Source organism: Lissotriton vulgaris, chromosome 1_1 (assembly GCF_964263255.1).
Source record: "Lissotriton vulgaris chromosome 1_1, aLisVul1.2, whole genome shotgun sequence".
In the NCBI taxonomy this organism is placed as follows: domain Eukaryota; kingdom Metazoa; phylum Chordata; class Amphibia; order Caudata; family Salamandridae; genus Lissotriton; species Lissotriton vulgaris.
Genome location: NC_141685.1, coordinates 1,382,699,255 through 1,382,723,122, shown reverse-complemented (window position 1 = coordinate 1,382,723,122; position 23,868 = coordinate 1,382,699,255). Strand labels below are relative to the sequence as shown.

Below are 23,868 nucleotides of genomic sequence, written 5' to 3'. Positions count from 1 at the left end.
CTTCATCCATTCTGCAAGGTTCATCATACATCTGTGGAAGTTGGTGCTGGTGGTAGAGGGGTCTTCTGTCAGCGAGAGGATGAGCTGAGTGTTGTTTGTGTAGGAGATGATGTTGAGTCCATACAATCTGATGGTGTTGGCCAGGGGGGTCATGTAAATGTTGAAGAGGGTGGGACTTAGGAACGACCCTTGGGGGATGCCGCAGATGATCTTCATGGGTTCCGAGGTGAAGGTGGTAGACAGAATCTCTGGGCTCTTCCAGTGAGGTCTGAGGTGATCCATTTGAGAGCGTCTCCCTGGATTTTGATGTGGTGCATTCTGTTAATCAAGATGTGATGGGAGATGGTGTGAAGGTGGCTCACAGGTCTAGGAGGATAATGGCTGTCATTTCCCTGTGGTCCAGCATGGCCCTGATGTCACCGATGGCTGCGATCACGGCTGCCTGGGTGCTGTGGTTTGCTCGGAATAAAGATTGAGAGGGGTCCAGGAGGTTGTTGTATTTCAGGTGATCAATGAGTTGATGGTTGATTGCCTTCTCGAGAACCTACACTGGAAAGGGGAGCAAGTAAATGGGCTGGTAGTTCTTCGGTTCTGCGGGTTCAGCAGACGGTTTCTTCAAGAGGGGCCTTACTTCTGTGTGTTTCCAGTCCTTAGGGAAGGAGGCCGAGGTGATTTAGGTGTTCAGGACTTTCTTGAGCTTGTTACCAATCATCTTGCTTCCGAGGTTGAATATGTGGTGGGGCTGGGGTCCGTGGGTGCTCCTGAGTGCAAAGAGTAAATTATGGAGATTGTGGCCTCAGTTGTGAGAGGGTCCCAAAGGGTGATCAGATTTTTGGGGTTTGTGTTTGAGGGCTGAAGCTGTCTGCTGTGGGGATTGGGGATTGACGTTTTTGTAGATGACTGAGATCATGTTGTGGAAGAAGTCCGCCAGGGTGTCACACAGTTCTTGAGAGGGGGTGATGTCGTTCTCAGAGGCTGCAGGGTTGGAGAACTCCTTCAAAATGTTTGTGCTGGCTTCCCTACGGTCTCCTAGGGCGTTCTTCTTTGTTTCATTCAGGAGGCAGTGGTACTGGTTGAGTGCTGTCTTGAAGGTTGTATGGTCTCATGTCTCCTTGCTGGTGCACCACTTCCTTTCTAGTTGCCGGCAGTTGCATTTGGTGAATTTCAGCTCTGTGGTGAACCAGCTGCCTCTCCTGGCAGGTCCTTTGGATTTGGCTGGCTTGGCGGGGGCGATTGTGTCGGCACACTCCGTGATTCACTGGGAGAAGTTCTTCGCAGCCTGATCTAGGTTGAGTGTTATGTCTGGGAGGTGGGAGTTGAGAGCGCTGTTCCACTGGTCTTCCGATATCTTTTTCCAGTTTCTGCGCATGGAACTGGGGCCATGGTGCCAGTGTTGGTAGGTTCTGAGATGATGAAGTGGACGCTGTAGTTGTAAGTCCAGGTGAGCTGTGAGCCAGGGTTGTAATTGACTCGATCATGTGATGTGAAAATGGGGTCTAGCGTAGATGGGGGTAAGGTCGGTGACAAGTTGCTTGAGGCCGATATTGCTCATGCTTTCCAGGAGGTCAGTAGCATTGATGTCACTGGGGTCTTTGAGGTGGAATTTGAGATCACCTAGGAAGATGTAGTGCCTGGAGTCTATGGCGATCGGGGCGATGAGGTCAGGAATGGCGTTGCAGAAGCTGGCGTGTGGTCCTGCTGGTCTGTAGGCGAGTTTGCCTCTGATGGTGCCTTTTCCTTCTGCTTGAAGTTGGAAGCTGACATGCTCCATTATCAGGGTTGAGTTGTCTGAGGAGGTTGTGTAGGGGATGGTGTCTTTGTAGATGATGGCTTTTCCTCCTCTGTGTTTGTTGGTTCGAGACCAGTGTATTATCTTGAAGCCTTCGGGGGTGGCGATGGTCATGTCCGGTGTGGTCAGCCAGGTGATGAAGAGGACGTCCGGGGTGAGGGATGATATTGTGTCCCAGATCTATGTGGCGTGCTTGCAGAGCGATCGTGTGTTAAGTAGAATGCACTAGAGTTGTGCTGTGGCGGGCTCGGTCAGATTGGTAGATGTAGTCACATTTACGGGGGCTTCAGAGTTGTTGTTTGCTTCAATGTTGCAGATGAAGCAGCAGTACTGGCAGGAGAACGGTCCTCTGGTGATGCGTGGCGATGTGTGGCAGCAGTTGTTGTCGATGCACACGGGATTCAGGGCTTGGAGGTCTGTAGTGGCATAGATGTGCGGGTTGGAAGAACCAGGGTTCCTGGAACTAGGAGCGTTCCAGGCTTGTACAGCGCCCCAGAGGCGCAGCTGCACCTCGGCCTCCATTAAGTAAGATCGGCGGGGCGCTGGGAGGCGGGAAGCAGGGGGGCGGCGGAAAAGCATGGCGGTGAGGAATAAATGGGGAAATGGTGGGAGAAACGACAATTGAATGTCACAAGGCACAGATTAAACAGATAACTGGGCACAAATTCAGAAAAGCGGGCAACAGAGAGAAACAACTTTCCAAAGATGGCCCAAGCGACAAGTAAACAGACAGGTACAGGCTCAAAAATACAAGGCACGGCAAATAACTTGTAGGTGGCTCAGGCTTGCATGCAAAATCCTCCCTATACCACTTTTGTTATCTCCTATTGTTTGACCCTCTGCTTGCAGTTGTCTATCACCAAGTTAGCTATGCAGCTACTGGATAAAGAGACCCTCACTGTCTGTCATGAGTGTTATGTGCCTGTAGTAGCTCAACACCTGTTGTTGGGAGTCAGACCATGCCTGTCCCATCTGCTTACTGTTTCTAAAACCACAAAACACTCTGAAACAAAGTCAGCTTTCTTTGGAGGGGCCAGATACATGTAACCAATGTTCCAAGTAGCGCGCACGCCTGTGCGCCAGCGCACCTCTTCAGCCCCAGCGTGCAGTGTCCTATGTGAAGCGCGCACACACCAGATCGCCTGAGAGAGTGGTCGCATCGCCGGGAGTGGCAGGTAAGTTTCCTTCTACTAGCAGCCTGTCCACTCATTCAGCAACAAGAAGCTCCTGCTCTTGCTGCGTTTGTTTTCTTAATGGAGCTCGGTTGGTGGCTGATTGTGGGCCATTGTTGGAAATATTTCTGTTAATTGCAGCGCATGACAGTGCTGCGATTAACAGGCCCAGAAACAGCCCGCAGCCGCACTCTATTAAGAAATGAAATGCTGCAGCAAGTTTACAAACACAGCGTGTGTTTTACACGTCAGGCTTTTGAACTTGATGCATGTCTTATGGAGCGCGGCTGTGGGCTGTTTTTGGACCTTTGTGAAAGTATTCCTGTTAATCGCAGCACTGTCATATGCTGCAATTAACAGAAATATTTTCACAAAGGCCCACAATAATCCCCCAGCCGCACTCCATTAACAAAAAAAATGCATCAAGTTTAAAATCACAATGTGTAAAATACACTTCGTGCTTTTGAACTTGCAGCATTTCTTTTAGGTATAGGTGTAAATAAATAAATAAGTGGCCCTACATCAGAGATCCTCAAGGCCCACATTTTTTGTAGCTCCTTAAAACCCCAAGAACGAGAGACATCTGTATTTGGCTCATTCATATCTTTTAGTTCTGGGAGGTACAAGTTATGGTTTTAAAATTGTTCTTTGATGTACAAAACTGAGAATGTCTTGATGTTTTAGAGATAATCGAATGTTCTTTAGTGTTAGTGTCCCTTGAATCACCATACTGATGGTATTACTTGCGTGGAATCACCATGCTGGTAATGGTTTCCATATATGCTCACACAGTTGATGTCTTGCACATGGGGTTTCTCCAATGCTTTGTTGAGCCTTAGATTATCTTATTGATATTTTTTATACATGAGATCAGTATATTGTGATATTTTGTGCAAAAGATTTGCAGTTATTGCCTGTCATTATCATAGGTGACAGTATTCAGTACATGGGCAAATCATAATGCTCATATGTAGTGCTTGAAAGTTTTACGATGGTGATATTTTGCATCTGGGATTATTCCTGAATGCTATCAACCCAGTTGTGGTGTTTTGTGTCTTGGAATATTGCATTAGGAATGTTGTGTACAATTGGTAATCCCAGTAGTGACATGTAGTGTATGCGGCTGTTTAATTTTGATGTGTATGTCGGATCTTCCTGTGGTGGTGGTTTGTACCTGGGAGCATTACATTGTTGTTTCACGCATATGCGCGCTGTCATAGTGCCGATATTGTGTCTTGGAACATTGAAGATACGTTTGCTCTTGATTTATTGTGCCAGAGATAGCCACAAAAGTGGTACATTATGCCTGATGTACACCACCTCTGTGATGTATGCCTGCAGGCTCTACATAGTTATGGTGAATATTTTGAGTATTGCCACAAAAGTTCCCAGATCTTAAACTGAAGAATAAGTCTACCCCAGAGCTGAACCAAATTCGAACCTTAACTCTACCCTTCACTTAAACCAAACACTGCCCCTTAACTAAGCACACATAACAATATTCCTTACGCTAACGTTTAGTCTGGTACTTACTACTTTAAGTGTTGAAATATTCTCAGAAATGGTAATCTCAGTCCGGATACAATCATGTATATAATTAATGGTACATCAATGTTATGGATTCTGAGAAGTCAACAGTATCATTTAACAATCATTTGCAATGCAAATGGTCTCGCATTTACGCGAGTTTAAGCTATTGTTATTGTAAATTACAATGCCTTTTATTTAGGTTTTGGTTTTTAAAACATAAATAAAAAGAGTTGTCATTTACAATGCCAATAGCTCAAACTTGCGTAAATGTGAGACCTATTGCATTGCAGATGCTTGTTTTTTCAGTGTTTCCCCTAGAACAAAGACCCGGTGTCGGTACGTGATTGACAAGGGTTATTTACCAAGTAGCAAACCAGACACATTTGAGTAAACAGCTCTTTCCAATCGCAGGTTTGAGAAGTAACAGACAGTTTGTTAAGGAGTTGAAGTACCTGAAGTTCTAAGTTACGATTGTCCTTGTACGTAGTTTTTGATATTTTTTGTGTGCAGTTTTGTATTGCGCAAAGGTAACGGTGAGCTTTACATGAGCATCAGTTACATTACACAATGCAAAATTCATATTTTTCTAGGCAGGGGGGCGCCTAAATAAATGTTGGCACCCCTCCCTGTAGGAGAGACCTTCCATGGGTATATATAAATCAATTAATGAATCTCCCATCAGTTTCAAACAAAATCTTAGCATTTTTCCTTGAGATCTGATCACCCACCTCTCACAACTTTGAGCCTCGTTATGAGCACCTGCTTATTCGGTAAGAGGATTCGGGGTTCCAAACTCTCCGAGTCTGGGTGGAATCCCTGTACCAAATAAATGTGCATTATAAGTTATTGGCTGCTAGAATGTGGACTAACATGCGGAAATTGGAATAGGGGGTATTTTTCCTGGTGCCATACCCTATTACGGCCCTTAACCGGTGCCATTTGACAGCTGATCATGTTCGTTGCTGGCTGAGGAGCTCGCGCGGTTGCGCAGCACATCAGGGATATTCTGGAGTGTGCTGGCGCTCCTTCGGTTATGCAGGAGGAGGCACGAGTCGGACTAGGTGGGACGGCACCCTTGCCCGGAACTCCTGCGTGGAGTTACACATGGGTTTCACCTGGTGCAGTTTTTCAGGAGGAGGTGCGAGGCGGCCTAGGTGGGGCGCGCGCTGTCTTCAAACGCCAGCCCTACACGGGGACAGGAGATGTGCATGCGTACGGAGTGCACATCTCCGGTCCGTACGCATGCACATCTCCTGTCCACCTTCGGCAGAGAAACCGAAGACAATAGGTCTCGCCAGGGCGAGCATCACATGCGCTGCATCGCTAGGCGAGACTAAGGCTCATGTACTTTAGTAGCCTACCACATTAGCCCTCATTTGCTGTACCATGTAAAGTATTGGACTTGTATGATCATGTATATTTTGTGCGCGGCTTGGTCCCTATGGTCGCTTCTTGCCTCATTTTGGGACCCACCACATCCTGTATCGCTCTTTATTTGAGGTTGGTTTGCTCTTTCCTCCTTCCTTACCACTTGTAAAGCGCTCTGATACCCTCTTGGGTCATGTTAGTGCTATATAAAGCTTTATAAATAAAATAAATGCCCTATCTATAACATAGAAGGTGAAGTGAGGATGCCAAAAATTATCATTGGAGAGGCGCTCGCCAAGACCAAGACCACTGTCACGCAGCTCCAAGTCCATTGCCATGTAGCACTAGAATAGCTAAAATAGCAGCCATAGGTGGAACAGCTTGAAAGCACATGGGTTTCTGTGTCTGACCCAGGTGAGGTGACATGTTATCTGTTATAATGATGCTTGTATAAATTTATGAAACTGATGTAGCTGGACCACCAAGCAAAGTTCATTTTGTGCTCAATCATAAAGCACATTTACGAAAAAGAAAAATTATTTAATGTAAAGAGTTTAACCTGAATTCTTTTTTTTTATAAAACATAGCCCCTTTTTTTAATCAGTTTTTTTTTTCTAAGCTTTTCCCGGGCAACTTTTCAATTGGCTCCTGTTACTGTCATTTCAAAATCGTCGCTTTTCATTCAGGAATAAGCTTAGTAGTCCCTCCTTGGTACTGCCTTGTCTGCATTTGTATCCTCCCATAATGACTGGACTTTTTACTTGTGATGTTACACGGTCTGCTTTATCTAATGGGTAAGCACTGTTTTCTTTAATGATCTTCCCTCTTCCACCCACGATGTCGCAGCATGCCGCCACTTTTTATATCATGTCATGTACTCATGTGTTTTTCATTTCCAGTGCAGTCCGTTTTAACTATAGCGGCTGCTCTTATTTATTTAATTTACAGCGTGGTCCCCTTTCACTTTAGCTGCTGCGCTTATTTATTTATTTAATTCACAGCACAACCACTTTCACTTCAGCGGGCGCACTACAAAAGCTTTCTTTCTTTCTTTATTTTTATTACACTTTATGTAAAAGCGCCCTATAGGCATTTTCACTTTAATATTGACCGCGCCCCTTTCTTTAGGCGCTGCACCCACACACGCGGACTAGTTCCTGACGCACATAGCCTTGGCTGCAGCGCACAAAGACCTTACAGTGCTGCACACAAAGGAAAAAAAATTGAAGGAACATTGATTGTAACTCAAGTTCTTTTGCTTTGATGTGTTCCTATGATATTTTAGATGTCCACAAACCTGAATGGTTCAATTTCCAGTACACTACAAGCAGTTCATCTAGAGTAGGCATCCCCATAAACTACAGTCAACAAAAACAATTTAATGGAAACATTCCAGAACAAAGGAAAACATAGATGGCAAACATAGCACAGCTGCAAAATGTATTATATATAGTTATGTTAACTAAATTCACTTGAGGCAGGTCGGCACTTCAGCTGAGCCCAACATGCATTTCTAGGCTTCGAAAATCTATTAAAGCTATCTGTGCAACTAAAATGCGATCTGTTGGGGGCGACACTTAGGGCAAGATGGAGGAGGACATGATTCATAACTTCTGATCCATCAGCGGGCCCAGCAAGCCAATAGCAACCCAGCAGTGTGTTAATTAACTCAAAAAAGGCAGCAGGGCATCTTTAGACCACCAGCAACCTGCTTAATGTGAGGCATTGCTGAGGACTGGGGCGAAGAAAGAGAAATCTTGCACAGAACATGTAGCAGTTCCTAAGAAGTCACATGGTTACCAATGGAAGCTTGGAGCTCTGTTGAGCACCGCAGCAACAATTAGAAACGCTGCATGTATTTTTCTGGGTGTTCCTAGGTGAAGAGAACGAACACCTGGGGATGGGTGGGTGGCCTAGCATCCTTGCAGGAGAAGGGGAGACTGAGCAAATCTCCTTAGAAGAGAGGGGTACCTCAGATGTCAAGGAAGAATGGATGTGCAAGTGACTGCTGTCCGGTTCAGAAGTGAAAGCCGCAGCACAGAAAGCAAAGCAAAAATGGGGGACACACAGGGGCTGGAGGAGAACTCCAGTGAGGGGTGTGGAACCTCATGGCAGAACCCCATAGACAAATAGGCATGGACCCAGGAAAGGTCAGCAGCTGATGGCAAATAGCAGAGAGGGCCCTATACGAAACTGTAACTGACGGCACAAGTAAGATAAGTCGACCTAACCCCCAATGAAGGAGGAGGAAGAAAGATGAAGTTTGATAATCAGCCCCAGGTTCGGGAAGGGTTGTACCAACAGAGTAGCAAGGTGCCAGCTAAAAGAAACAGCCTGAAGCTCCTCTGACTGGACTAGAAATCAATTAGAGATAGAGGAGGACATATTGTGAAGTGGCCGTAAGAATTGCCCGCAAGCGAGCAAAAGAGCTGAGGAGGGAAGATGCTGCCAACACTAAGGCAGATTTACAGGATGGCCCAAAGAAAGGGCAGTAGCTGCCAAACTGTTAGCAGGTCCTACATACCACACCAGAAGCGACTAGACTGATTCAAAGAGACAGTGAGATTGACCATGCTGCTATGAACTTAAAGGCATTCGAGTGACTTTATACCAGAAAGCAGGAAGCTGAAATGTGCCATGTGTCAAGCAGTAGGGATCTGCCACTAAAATTCTTGACTGCCCAAGAAAGATTTAATAAAGCACAAAAGAAGAAACAGAGAACCTAAAAAAGATTTAAAAGAAGCTTAAAGCCGTTCTCGTGAAAGAAAAAGGGTTAGATATGGCATTGTACCAAAAAGTATGGACAATTAAGGGTTCCGAAGAGAAATGACAGTTAGCGCTGAAAAGCTGCAATGCACTATCGTATGGGAAAAGGAGCTTTGAGTGAAAGGAACAGCAGAAAAATTGGGTGAGCATGCAGAGTAAAGTGTAAAGTGAGTGTTGCATTTTTTCTTATTTTTCTTATTCTCCTTTCTCTTCTCCTTCACTTTCCTTTGTTCCTTTCTTTAATTTCTTCTAGACTTTATTCTGCTTTAAATAAGTTGTAAAGGCAAACAGCTTGTAGCCGAAAGCCTTATAAAAGAAAATCATAGCAAAGTTTAAATACATATCATGACGACTTTTGACTTTGTATAGGACAAGGTTATCTAAATATGAAAGCAGAAACAGTCCTGGCTCTGATAACATTTTAAGTTCACAGATCCAGCTAAAACTCTACCCTAGTCTCGCCAAGTCAGAAACTGGCAAACGTTTTTCTTTTTGAACCAAATTGAGAAGGCAAGGTACCCTCTGAAAGAATTTCCAAAAAATATGTAGGAGTTAAGGAACTCACAGCTGAGGTTGAAAGTGGTATACCTGACATATCAGGCAGGCAATTAAAAAAAGATACACAGGGAACTCCAAAATAAATATTGTTCATGAGAATAACTGGGGAATTATTAGTCTGAAGGAGATGGAGGCTAGGGTAGGTATTGGACCCTATCAGCGTTTTCTCGATCATGCGTTTTCTGCTGTCCCAGAGGAGTAATTGCTTATCTCAACTGACCAATGCAATCCCTCATAGAATAATATATGCCCTCATAAATTTTAAAGAATAACAGCCTGATTCATCATAGTGAAGTTTTGCGAGTCTGGAATAGCGATTAATAAGGAATCACTATTCCAGACTCGCAAAACGGGATTCATGTAGGAATCGCAATATTTTTTGTGATTCCTACAGGTTCCTTATTTACGATTAGCTAATTGCTAATCGCAAATAAGGAATAACTCCCCATTCATTCCTATGGGCCTAAAGGCCCATAGGCCCATAGGAATGAATGGGGAGTCATTCCTTATTTGCGATTAGCAATTAGCTAATCGCAAATGAGATTGCGATTTCAAGGGTGCAGGGGTGTCCAAAGGACACCCTGTAACACCCCTGAAATGTAAATTCACACAGATGTTACACACACACATGTCCAAAGGACATGTGTGCGTGTAACATGCAACTTAGAAAAATGCATTTAAATGCATTTTTCTAAGTTTTCGCTATTTACCACGAGGTTTGACCTCGCTGTAAATAGCGGCCCAAAATTGGGAATTCGCAATTTTTAAATGTTACATGAATAGCATTTAAGGAATCTCTAATAGAGATTCCTTAAATGCTAATCCTCGCAAATTTGGAAATTCTTTATTAGCGATTTTTGCATTTGGGATGATGAATCCCAAATGCAAAAATTGCACTCGCAAAGGGCCAGATTCTGAGAATCTGGCCCTTTGCGAGCGCAATTTCGCTTGATGAATCAGGCTGTAAGCTCATAAGTCCTAACTGGTCAAGATCCTGCAAGACTTAATTAATTGTTCTCTTGCACCTTGATGTATTCTCAATAGCTGGACAAATGTATTTGTTAGCCCACTGAGGGGTACTTCGCCCAATTTTGCATTGTATTCTGCCTTCCCATATGTGGCAAAGCAAATAGGACAGGTGATGACGGGGAGCTCCAATTATTTGTGGCATCTCATGATATCTTGAATTGTGCCAAAGTTGGCTTTAGACCATGCAAAGTGCACATGTGATTGTTTCTGACCTGCATGGCATAGGACAATGAATGGTGGCGGTGGTGGTACTGCACTAACTGTGTTCGATTTGTCAATTGCTTTCAACACTGTCAGACATAACATAATGGAATACAGACCGTGTGAGGTGAGAGTTAAGGATACACCTCCTTTCTTAAAGATTTTTAAGAGTTTATCGCCCTGACATCTTTTCATTTCACAACAACCAATGTGAGATGCTATTCCTTTGTCATATTTGCTGTTATGTTGGTAGTTGCTTCCTGATCATACTAGGCTAATGACAATAATAAACAATGACAAACTATTATGGCTTTTAATACTATGTTGATGGTACAGAGCCATCTTTGAGTTGAAATGATGGGAAGCAAAACAATATGAAGGTCTTGTAATTAAAGATCAAAAATGGGGAAAAACCCTCTAAAACAGTACATGATCACAAAAAATAAAATGGGAATATTCAGGGTATATCCATATACAACTAGTAGAAATAGAAAGGACTGTACATTGTTTGTACTTTTCCTAATAGGCATTTGGAATTTAGAAGCCCATTCACAAAGGCATGTAAGAGTATGTAAAAGAGTACTCGTTTAGTTCTACTTCCCGGAGTTATCGATGATTCTTTGAATCGCCTCTATGCATTCATTTTGTGCACCCTTTTTTAATGCTTCTGTGAGATTTTGTATTTATATGTTGGTTTTATACTCATCAAAAAAAAGCATGTGATATCCCGATTATATCAGTGAATTGATCCTGGTACTACAAAGCTGGCAAAGGAATTGAAATATGCAGTTTAAATCAGCAATTAAGGGTTCACAAATATCAGTAAGCATGGATGCTAACAAAGCTGTTAAACTACAACAGTCAAAAAATAATAAATATATAAATAAAATAAAAAACCTATTGCTTTCCTATTTTGTAATCTTATTTATGGTACAAAGAGTATTCCTGTTATACTAACCTTGTCAAGAAAAGCTTGTATAGCTTCTTTGTGGTTCTCCACATTCGCATCTTGCTTGTACCTCTCAATTGAAGCGATCAGCTCGGTCTGCTGCTCCAGGAGTTCATACAGAGCTGCTTTTCTTTCAGCTCCTGAGTAGGTCTTGTTGATCCTTTCAACTTCTTCCAACCTCCACACTAAACCAGATTCATGAAAGGTTACAGAATTTCATGGCACATTGTTATACAGTAAATCATATGTCATTATTAGCACACAAATAATTGCTTCAATTAGTTCTGGTGGAAAACAAATACTACAACATCAGCTAAACTAGAGCCATTTTGACTGAAGACAAGAAACAAGTTAGCAATTGGGCAATAAGTCTGTGATTGGGCAATGAGTCTATGATGTTACATAACCTCTTTCTTCATCTGGTGGCTCAAACACTTTCGCATCCTGCCCTCCCTAGTTGCCCAGATATGTTTAACATACATTGCTAACCCCAGAACTAGCACTGCCACAAAAAATTGCAAAAGTCACATGCCTCCCTGCTTTGCAGACACCTGGTCTGTGGCCTACTTCATGGGCACACAGAATGCATTGGCCATCCATATCGCTTTGTGCTTGCATACACTAGTCACTTCTTACTTCATCTTTAATGACAATTTCCGTAGGAACCAATCTCTCTTAGGGTCTCCGCAGCATTTGTTTGTCATTCCTCAAAGGAGACGCACATGTTCCATTGGCACACAGCATTGACAAAACAGGGTGTGGTAAATATGGCTCCCAACCTCTTTTCTCAACAGTGAAAACAGATAGCCTTCCTGTGGTCATGTAGATCCTTGCATTACAGCCTGCTAATCCACATGTCCAGGCACAGGGCTCCCCTGAGAGTCTGTGATTTTCTTGAACTTTTATCTTAATTCTCTACAGAATGACAACATTCTAGAACTCTAAGTAGTTTATTATAGCATTATAGCCAACTGCCAAGGGCTATAATGTTGTTAAAGGCCCTTTTCCCGAATTATATTCTGGAGCAGGAAGTGAAGCCTAATAACAAGGAAGGGGCTTTTACAACTGATATTACTCAAGGCAGGAGAACTATAATGCTATTATAATTCTGTGAATAAAACACAAAGAAACAGAAAGACAACCATTGAAATGTTGAGGAAGAAGGTCTGGACCAGCCATTGTTAGTCCTGATCCACCCGATTGCTTTCAATGGAGCTCTCAACCTTCCACTCTTCCTCCTCCATTTCCCTGTTATTTCTTTTCTGCTCCATGCATGAAAGTAGAAGACTAGAAATATTCTAGTGTCCCATGTCTTTGCCTATACAATTAACTCCCTCCTGATATCCTAATCCTTTACTATGGAAAAGCATGATGACAGCAGCAGTCCGTAAATAGTCTCGCACTGCAAGTTGATTCCTGTAGAATCGACCTACACTTACATTTTAATGTTATAGCACACCATGAAATACACAGACTGAAAATATATTAATATGTCTAACAGTTTCCTATACTATGCATCCTTCCCCTTAAATAATATGTATATACTGTGTAACACATGGGGACAGCAGCAGACCAAAAATATGCAAGTGTTAAATTTGTTTTCTATAGAATGCAGCCTCCACTTATGTCTTAGTCCTATACTGCACAATGCGTGCAGGCAGGGAAGATATTCTAGCACTCCAAGTGGATCCCTAAAGAATTTAGCCTCCACTTGTTTCCTAATGTTATAGTGTGCCAGGGACAGCATAGACTGAAAAAAATGCTAGCATTCTAAGCAATTTTCTATAGAATGCAGACTCCACTTAAATCATAATGTTATGCTGTAACACGTGTACAGGCAGCACCAAATTGAAAAATATTATAGCATTTAAGTTGTTTCATATAGAATTTAGATCATACTCATATCTTAATGATATACTGTGCATGGTATGAAGACAGCACAGACTGAAAATATTCTAGCATTTTAAGTTATTTCCTATCGAAAGCAGGGTCTACTTAAATCTCAATCCTAAATAGTGCCACATGTGGACAGCAGTAGAATTAAATATTCCAGCATTTTAAGTTATTTCCTATCGAAAGCAGCGTCCACCTAAATCTCAATCCTAAATTGTGCCACGCGTGGGCAGCAGTAGAATTGAATATTCCAGTATTGTAAGAAGGTTCCCATAAGATTCAGCCTCCACTGATGTCTTAACGTTAAGTTATGTTATGTGTATTTATAAAGCGTGTTATCACCCGTGAGGGATCCTGGTGCTGAGCAGGCATACAGGCTCATCTCGATTACTCGAAGAGCCAAGTCATCTGCTTCTTGCAGAACTCAAGAAGAGAGAAGGAGGCTCTGGTGTGTAGTGGGAAGTCGTTCCATACTTTAGGAGTGACATATGAGAAGGCTTGACCTCCGGTTCTGTTTTGGTGTATGAGTAAATTCTTTTTCAAATAATATAATTATTACTATCATAACAATTGACCACATTTGTTCAAAAGTGGATGCAGCCTAGAACACTGCCACTTTAGAATCAGGGCACGCTATAACCATGTCGGTGAAATGTACTCGCCATCCTTTAAAAGGCAAATTGGCTTTTGACCTTTGTTGAGCTAAACATTGGCCATGAAGAGGGCAAATAGGGAAAGAAGCAAGAAATATGCAGGTCTATGGTGTTAGGATTTTGGGTGGGTATCAGTAACACCCGCAGTACTTGGAGGCTGCCCTGGGCATATCCATACTGCTCTAAGACACCTTACCAAAACCCATCGTTTTGGTCAAGTGGTATTTTACACACTGATGCTACCAAAACCAAGTGACATTGAAGGGAGCCTTTTGAATCTTCCAGGCCACTCTATAACATCTGAGTGCAGTTACTTGTGGAGTTTTGTAAAGCACAGAGTTGTGACTGTCATGTTATAGATCCAAAAACAGCGAAATGGGATACGCTTCTTAGGTGAATAATTGTCCTCTTTCTATCAAGGCACCTCGAACAAGGTTGTAGCAGTGCGGGACAAGCTAGACATTACAAAAGATTTGTCTTTTGGTGGCATCAAGGTGTGTACAGAAAGTCCTTGGTCCTTCTTGGATTGTGGAGTGGTCCCGGTGTTTTCACAAATGATACATGAAAGCCTCATTTCAGTTTCTTTTTTTAAGTTTTCACATTTTGGCACAGAGCGTTCCAGATCAGAGCTGCCATGACACAAATGATCTCGCAACATGGGATTTCCAGTTGCATCAGTCATGAACAAATAGATTTATATTGCTGGATGTCGGGTATCTCTTTGAGGTATAGATCTTGAACGGTGCAGCCCCATTTGTGCCAGCTGGCCTCCTCTTTCCCCACCCTACTTACTAAGATATTTATTTCGATTGTATTGATTTTTTGTACTTTAATATTAATTTACTCTTTTAATGTTGCATTAGTGCTGCCAGGTGGGTGCCTTATAGCACTAACTGGGCAGTGCTGTGTGGAACTAGGATGAAAGAGAATATTCCTGCGCTCCACAAATCCCATACATACATACATACACACATACATACATACATACATACATACTGATTATATCCATGGGCTTAGTAGACTAGGTACATGATCAGACCTTTAAGGAACTCTTTCCATTTATCCTCGAGTCCAGATGGAGGCAGGATTAGGGGTTCCAAAGGGATGAACTTTACCAATAGAAAAACCTCTCTCACTGCACTTTTATCTCATCTGGAGCAGACACCTCAAGGAGAACGACAGTATGATCTGGTCAGGTGGTGAGAACGCAACATACTTAGACAAAACTAGAATACCAAAGTGAAGGTCTCTAGACAAAAAGAAGAGGGATTTAAATTGCTCTGTTTACAGAGCAACCATTATCACTAAAACACTTTATTTTCGATCACAAGGATCTTATGAAGTGCATAATGCCATACAATAAAAAATGGTACAAGCAATAAAAGAGATGATTTACCAAATAAAATGTACAACAGTGGTTAAAACCATACAAGGTTAAAAATATTTTTCCTTAGGGTGGGCCAAGATTTGATATGCAAGGATTAAAAAGCTGAAGAAACAGCTCATATAATAAATAAAACGTTTAATCCATACTGCATGCCAAAATCTAGCCATACTAAATAAAACACCCTGCGAGTGTCGGTAGCTAAAATTCTCATAACCTGTAAAGAGTGTCTGAGTCCAATCGGTTTACACAATGGCACAATCTACTTGCCCCGCAGGCTTCTGTAATGGGGGAAAAAAATAGCAAGAGGACAAAGACTTACACTGATTATATCCATCGGCTTAGTAGAAGAGGTGCATGCTCAGGCCTTTAAGGAACTCTTTCAATTTGTCCTCGAGTCCTGATGGAGCCAGGATTAGGAGTTCCAAAGGGATGAGCGTTCCCAATTAAAAAAAAACTCTCTCATCTCATCTGGAGCAGACAACTCCAGGAGAACAACAGTATGGGCTAGTCAGGTGATAATAAAGCAATATACTTGGATGAAACTGGATTACCAATGTGAAGGTCTCTAGACAAAAGGTGGAGGGATTTATATTGCTCTGTTTACCGAGAAACCAGTAAATGACATCAGGGCAAGGGGGGTTTGGACCAATCATTTTGAGTAACAGATGTGTGTCAAATTTCTCTGCTGTTTATTCATTCCTTGATTTGAGGGAGAGGCTTTGTGTGGCCTCTACTGTATCAATCAATGCAACATAAAGACACTGCAAAAACAAGAGCAACTTGGTGGTGGTTTGTTGTTAGTAACAAAGGGATTCTAAAGTGGCGGCAAAGTTTTATAAAACATCAACCTGATTACTTTGATAAATTTGAAGAATGATGATACTATAAGGTGACCCCTATCTTTTGGACTCATCTAGAGGATGTTAGATGTCAAGTGTGAAGCAATCAATGATTAAGTGTCTGTTTTCTAGGTCTTTCTCTAGCTTGACATTTGTGCTGGGTGCTGTTGGTATATAGGTGGTAGCTGATGCTGTGATTGATAGAATGAAAGTGAGAGGTGCAATGCAGGCATTGAATAGAATCAGAGCTAGAGAAAATAACTTATGCATGCTACAGCCCCCTTCAACTGAGTGCAGAGGATATTTTTGTGGACCATATGGTAGGCAGTAGGAAGGCAGAGGAGGATTGAAGCAGGGTAGTGACCCTGTTGTTACTAAGGTCCTCCCTAATGTTCATCAACAGACTGGAAGTTGATGAGGACGTTGCTTAGTTTCAGCTGAATAGAAGCTGATCAGAAGAACAGAGAACCTTTGCGATTGTATGCAGGCCCGAGATTGGCTGTGGTCTTGACAGGACTTCAGGGTTGGCATTATTTTAAAATTAGCAGGTTTCTAATGACATGTTTTAAGTTATAAGGAAGTACCTCTGAGGGAAAGGAAGCATTGACTAACCTTGCCAGTGGTGTAACAAAACGTGAGGGGGTCCCTGCAAGATATGCTGAAGGGACCACTCAAACTCACATCAGTAGGGTCTGAGGGGGCCCCCTTCAGTATGGGTTTGCCTGGGGGCCCCCCGCACCACATGCGCTGCAGGGGCTTTTGTTACGCCCCTGAACCTTGTATGACCAGAATGATAGCTGATTGTCATAGTCTGATGATTTTAGCATTGAACATATTCACTTGATGATCATGGTTGATATTATTTTCTAAGACTAGTAAGAAGTTTTCAAAGTGGGTTGGTTATGGTATTGCAGCACCGGGGGCCAATAAAGATTGGCAGAAAAGGTAGGCAGCTTCAGAATACTCCGCTGTTGATTCAATCCGTCTTCATCTAGGTGCTCCGAACATCAGTTAAGCAAATTTATATTTTGGTCTCAAGGGCTGACTTATATTTTAAAGTGGTGGAAGCTGATTTCTTGCTCACCAGTCTCTCATATGCTCACCTTTTCAAGTGGGTCTTGCTTTCTTTTTTTTTTTTTTTTTTTTTTTTTTGTGTCCTCATATTTGCCCTTGGAAACCAAACAATAACGATCAGTTTAGAGGGGATTACTGAGACACTGACCCAGATTAACTGAGGGGGACTTTCTTGGATCCTACCGGGGTATCCCGCAGTGCCAAGCATCAACACCTCAATGATCGAATAATGGTACCAACTGGACTAGCGTACTGCTCAATACAACCCAGATTGTGACCGATGTCGCCCTAGTTGGGTATGTATAAAAGGCGAAAATCGAGTAAACGACCCCACAGGCAGCGAAATCATAGGACATGGGGGGAAAAAAAAAAAAACCCCATTACCAATTCAAAAGCATCCAAAATCTTCTCTTGTGTTGGTTACCTTCCCTAGCCATGTCTAATTTAGACATCTGTAGCATTGCTGCACGCCAATCGGTAAAGAGAGGGGGTGTCTTATCTTTCCACCGTCTGCATATTTCTCTTCTGGCTAGCAGGCAGCTATAGAAAACCAATTTTTTACACATGCCGTCTAGCTCTGGTATAATGCCAAAGAAAATTAGCATGGGACTAGGGTTAACATGCGAGCCTATTGCTAACGAGAGAGAAGCACAGATTTCATTCCAAAATAATGATATAAACGGACACTCAAAAAACATATGAATATCTGATGCTGCTACCAAGCCACATCTAGGGCATGCCACTTGATCATTATTGGGGAACTTTGATAGACGTAATGGAGAGTAATACACCCTATGCAGAGTAAACAGATGGTTGCGACGGAGCCAAGATGGTTTAACGATCTCACCCAAAATCCTAAATGATTTTATCCATAGGCCCTCCACGTCAATGTCAGATATAGAGGTTTTCCAAAGCGAAAGGGGTAACAGAAACTCGCCATCAGTCTCGTCTAGAATAAGATTGTACCAAAATGTAATTTCTTTTTTAAAAGGTGGTTTATCCATCAGGTGGGTTAGTAGATTACTCTCGATACCTATTTTAAACCTACCCCTTCCTTGGCTATAGGCCTGTGACCAACTCTGCATTTGGAGATATTTAAATCGTGAAAAACGAGTTCCTATAGTTAGGCTCAACGTCTCCCATGTGAGTAAAGTTCCTTCAACAAATAGATCCCCCCATGATGAAAGTCCGGCTGCCCTAATTGGGGGAGCTAAACTATCTAAGAGCCAAGACGGTGTACCTGGGGAGTCCCAAAGGGGGGCCCTGCTAGAATAGTAATCCAATTTGAGTGTTCGTCTTAGACTAGCCCATGTTCTAGCCAGGTCCCTTAAAACCTTTAGTTTGACCTTCTTGAAATATTTAGGGTCGCCAAATTTTAATAGAAAATTCGTCAGCCCGATTTTTTCCCCCCTTAAAAGTGCTGAAAATAGCTTCCCACATCCAGCATTATTAGGGGTCTTTAAGAGCATCCTGGTATGTGAGAGTTGGAAGGCCCAACCATAGAGTTGCAAGTCTGGTGCTGCAAGACCTCCTTTTTCTCGACGACGTCTAATCTTCTTCCAAGATAGTCTAGGCGTATGACTGTTCCATATAAATCTATTTATTTCAGTTTGAAGTTTGGCAATCAAGGAGGAATCAAAAAAAAGAGGGATTGTATTGAATAGGTATGTGATCTTGGGCAAAATGGACATTTTGACGAGGTTAGACCTGCCTATTAGAGAGATAGGAAGAGCAGACCATAATCTCATCGATCTTCGAGCCGCCTTAGCTACTTCAGCAAAGTTTAGGGGGACAATCTTATTGATATCAGTGTAGATGTTTAACCCAAGATATCTGAGGGTAGAGCTGGGCTGTACTCCTACAGCCGGTACAGGATGATTCCAAACCATGATATCAGTTTTGGATGCATTGACTTCGTATCCGGATATAGCCCCGAATTCTTCCGCTATAGATATAACGGTAGGAAAGGACGAGTTCAGCTCGGATGAAAAAATAAGAACATCATCCGCATACAATGCTACTTTCTTCTCCCATCCTTCAAAAATAAAAGGTTTTATATTAAGGTTATCCCGAATTAACTGAGCAAAAGGTTCAATATATAAGTCAAACAAGAGTGGTGAGAGAGGACACCCCTGACGAGTTCCACGCGAGATGTTAAATGGCTCAGTAAGTTCACCGTTAACAAGTAGTGAGGCAGAAGGGCTTTTATATAGTAACTTAATAGCTCGCCTAAAGTTATCACCTAAGTTAAATTTACTCAATACTTCCTCTAGGTAAACCCAGTTTACCCTATCAAAAGCTTTTGTTGCATCAAGGGTAAAAACTGCTAAAGGTAAAGATGCTGATGTGGCCATGTCTATTGCTCCAATAAGGTCGTAAGTCAATTCATAGAGTTGCCTTCCTTTTACAAATCCCTTCTGATTGGCATGTAAGATGTTGTTTGCAACTTCTCCCAATCTGTTTGCGAGGACCGATGTAAAGAGTTTATAATCTGTACAAAGAATTGAGATCGGCCTGTATGACCCACAGCTAGTTGTGGGTTTACCGGGTTTTAAAATCAAGGTTATAGAGGCCCTATCCCAGGATGCAGGAGGTAAGGCACCATTGACTAAGATACTGTTAAAGAGGTCTGTTAGATGGGCAAGAATTATAGGGGACAAAAATTTATATATTTCAGAAGGTAGCCCATCGGGACCTGCAGCTTTATTTTTTTTACTTTTAGAGATGGCAAGGTTTACTTCCTCCTGTGTACAAGGGCGGTTTAAGAAAGCCCTTTGTTCTGAATTTAAGGATGGTAGAGATGTACCAGTTAGCCAGTCCCTTGCTTGACTAGGTTGTACCCTCTTATCCTCTTGATATATATCCGTAAAGAAACTTTTAAAAGCTCCACTGATTTCCTCATCTGTAGAAAATAGAACTCCATCTTTACAAATGGAACTAACATTATTTCGGACCCTATCTGTCTTAGCCTTCCAGGCCAGGGGCTTCCCGGCACCTTCCCCATATTCAAAGTGGGCCAACTTACTAGCCTCCCATCTCTCTAAGACCCGAGCATTTAGAACTGAGGAGAGATCTCCTTTCAAGACCTTTAATTTATCTTGCAGCTCCACTAGGGGGGACCCTAGATTTAGATCGATCTCTTCTTGAAGGCCTGCAATCCCTAATTCAAGCGAGGCTACTGCATCCCTGTAGGTCTTATTTTTATATGAGGATAAGTTGGTTAAATAACCCCTTAGCGTGGCTTTAAAGGCATCCCAGGTGATCCCGGGTGAGGCAGTCCCCTGATTAATCACCCAAAAGGACTTAGATTCCTGTATTAATGCTTCTACCATATTGGATGAGGCTAGAATTGATCTATCAAAAGACCAATTTCTTAAAGAGGGCCTAGAAACAGCGTCAAGCTCCAGAAGGATGGCAGTGTGGTCAGAAAGATGAAAAGGTAAATGAGAGATTGATTTTACCTGTTTAACTAAAATATGGCTAATCAATATAAAATCTATCCGAGACTGGTGGTGAAATTTAAAGTTCTTAAATGTCACCCCCCTTTGACACCCATGGAGTTTCCTCCAAATATCAATGTAATTCAATGCTTTCATGTTATTTAATAAATACATCCTAGTTTTGGATAGGGATTTAGCCCTATTGGAGGGTGACTTGTCCAATACTGGGTCCAATACTATGTTATAATCGCCAGCCAAAATAACAGGTTCTGGAAATAGGTACAAGTGAGAAAAAAGTGTGGTTAAAACAGATGGATCGTCCTGGTTAGGGCCATAATACCCTACTATCGTGAATGCTGAGCCCAAAGCAATAACAGAGGCTATTGCCCATCTACCATAAGGGTCTACCTGTTTAGAAATTAGCCTTGCCTTAATAGATTTTTTAAAAAGAATGGCCACCCCCCTAATGTGTGAAGTTTGTGAAGTAATGACCCCAAAGTCTATCCATTTGTTCTTACAGAGCAGATTTTGCATTTCAATCTCTGCCAAATGTGTCTCCTGGAGCACTAATACTTGTGCAACCGAATCTCGTAAATATTGCATGATAATGTTCCTTCTTGGGGTAGTGCGGAGACCATTAGTGTTCCAGGATAAAATGCGTATATTATGCATTATACTGAAACTGAGTTACCAGAACCAGGGGCCAATACTGCCAATCTATGAATACTAAATTGTACATATTCATAACTTTCCCCTCCAAGAACTGTTTTAAAGGACATTTAAGAGGACAATTTTTGCTTTTTCCCCGCCCCCTAACACCCCCCCCCCCCGCAGACCCCCCACCCGTGGGAAACCCCTACTCTATCTATCTGGATAACCAGAGAGATAGCACCCTGCTATGAACCCCCGCCACCATCGAAAAGGTACCAAAATTTGGAGGGAAGACCTAAAGAGAATCAAAAGGTGGGAAAGAGAATCATGAATAAATATAATATTTTTTCCCAGTTTGAGAAGAACCTTTTGACAGGAGATAGAATTTTTTTTTTTTTTGTTTAAATTTTTCCTCCTTTCCTTTCTTCTTACCCCCATTTTTTTTTTATTTTCTCTTTATCTTTTTTTTTTTTTTTTTTTTCTCCTTTTTTTTTTTTTGTTTTTGTTTTTTCTTCTTTTTACACGTATGCTTTTCACTGTGTACTATATACCTCCCATAGTATTATATTATTGTATATTATTTTTGTATTTAGAGTGTTTAGTCTCCTTATCTCAATACAAGGAATAGAAACTTAAACCCTTTACAGGATAATCTAAGCAAGCCTCAAAGACTCGACTGAGATCAGACAAGGGAAATAAAAAAGTAACTAGTATATACAGAGAAGCAGATAGTATAAGAAAGTAGACCGAAACTACTTAGGAGACTCCGACCTTCTACCCATACTTAAGAGAAATTCATCTGCGGCCTGCACTGATCTTATATTGTGCATTGTGTTTTTATACATTACTCTTAGTGCCGCAGGGAAGACCAGCTGGGCTACGGCCCCCTGACTCCTGAACGCTTCCAACCTCTTACCCAGCTCCCACTGCCTATCCAGCGTTATCCTAGACAGGTCTGATCTGATCTGAAAGTTGAACCCCTTAGCATTAACCACCTTCTGTTTCAATGCTGTATTCAGAATGGTTTCTTTAAGAGAGTAGGTAAGAAAGTTGACCAAAACTTTTCTGGGTTTGGTTCTCTGAGGATTCTTTCGAAAAGGCTCTCTATGAATGCGCTGGATATCCAGAGCTATTTCTTGCTCAGAGAAGTCCAGTCTTAATGCTTCTTTTAACAGGGAAACCACGAATTGTTTGATGTCAGAGCCCTCTTTCTCCTCGGGAATATTCAGAATTCGTAGATTGTTCCTCCGAGCGTGATTTTCCAAAGTCTCCATCCTATCGGACAAACTCTGGTTTTCCTGCCTGAGGTTTGTTAGTTCAGTTTTTGTGGCGTTCAGGTTAATATAAGAGGGGGCAAAGGGAGGGGGAAAGGAAAGGTGAAAGCAGCTTTAAGGAAGAAATGTCCCTCCATCATTTCAAAAGAAGTATGTAAATCACCTATTCCCCAAACCTTGGAAACTCCCCCCGCCTCTGAAGTTACTACAGCCACCACTATTATTGATGCTGAGGATCTGGACTGCACAATTGATGGTGTGAGGGGTCCAGGGTTAAAGGGACTTGATGCTGTTATTGACGCTGACGCTGACACTGTTTCTGTCACGAATACAGCTGGAATTGAGAATAAAAAACTATCAACCTACTTAACAGGTCAGGTTAAGGCAAAGCATTCATTTACCCCTAAAACAGCCAAAATAGCCAAAACTAAATCCAAGACCTTGGTCTCTACCTCCAAAATAACCCCCTCACTGCGTTCCTACTTTAAAGTGGTTCCCCAAGTACTGCGGTTAGGAAACGAAGGTGATACTGCTTTTGAAATTCGGAGAGCTGCTAAATTGGTGTTAGGCTCCCCTATTGCGGATATGGAGGATTTGGAGGGTGCAGCGAGTACAAACACCCTTACAAACAGCAATATGGTTATCCATAATAACACTGATAAGGGCATGGAAACCAACGACGATCAACTTCTCTCCCCTACATTAGGAGAGGTTAGTCAAGTGGGGCTAGTCGATTGTCAGATCCCTTCTAATTTGGCTATGCCTTCAGTGCCTTCTGTATCTTCATTGGTTCTGTTCAATCCCTTAGCTCCACCACTACCGCTTGCCCCTCCGAGCATAGCAGCAGGGCTAAGCCTGCAGTCAATCCTTCAAGAAACTGGCTCTAAGGCCTCTACTAGGAACCAGGAAGATCCTAGCTCTTTCCAGGATACCACCCAGGCCTTGAATAGTGATCTCGTGTCCACACTGCAGGCCTCTTTCCAGACAATGTTTACATCTCTGGCGGCAGATATTAAAAAGGGGTTTGAGACTTCCGCATCCAATCAAGAAAAGGGGGTGGTGATGGACAGAGTATCTGAATTAAACAGAACACTCATACCCAGTCAACAGATCAGGGCTTGATCCATCACCGTTTTTTAGCTCACTGCACCATCCCAGCTCAGAACCTGGCTACATGCAAATGAGTCTGTCCCTGGCCCAGTGCATCATGGGAACAGGGCAGACCAAACTACCAAGCCAATTCTTATACTGGGAAGGAAACAAGCTTCCGGGGACCGGTTTATGGCATTACAGCC

At 42.4% G+C, this 23,868-nt stretch overlaps 1 protein-coding gene across 2 annotated transcripts in view; it reads right to left on the bottom strand.

Moving 5' to 3' along the window:
* The window catches only part of IQUB (IQ motif and ubiquitin domain containing), a 438,241-nt gene that overhangs the window by 141,777 nt on the left and 272,596 nt on the right, over nucleotides 1-23,868 (bottom strand). For both annotated transcript variants that reach the window (XM_086966816.1, XM_086966821.1), the window contains one exon: nucleotides 11,372-11,547. In XM_086966816.1, the coding sequence (XP_086822942.1) occupies nucleotides 11,372-11,547 (176 nt within the window). The remainder of the gene's footprint in view (nucleotides 1-11,371; nucleotides 11,548-23,868) is intronic.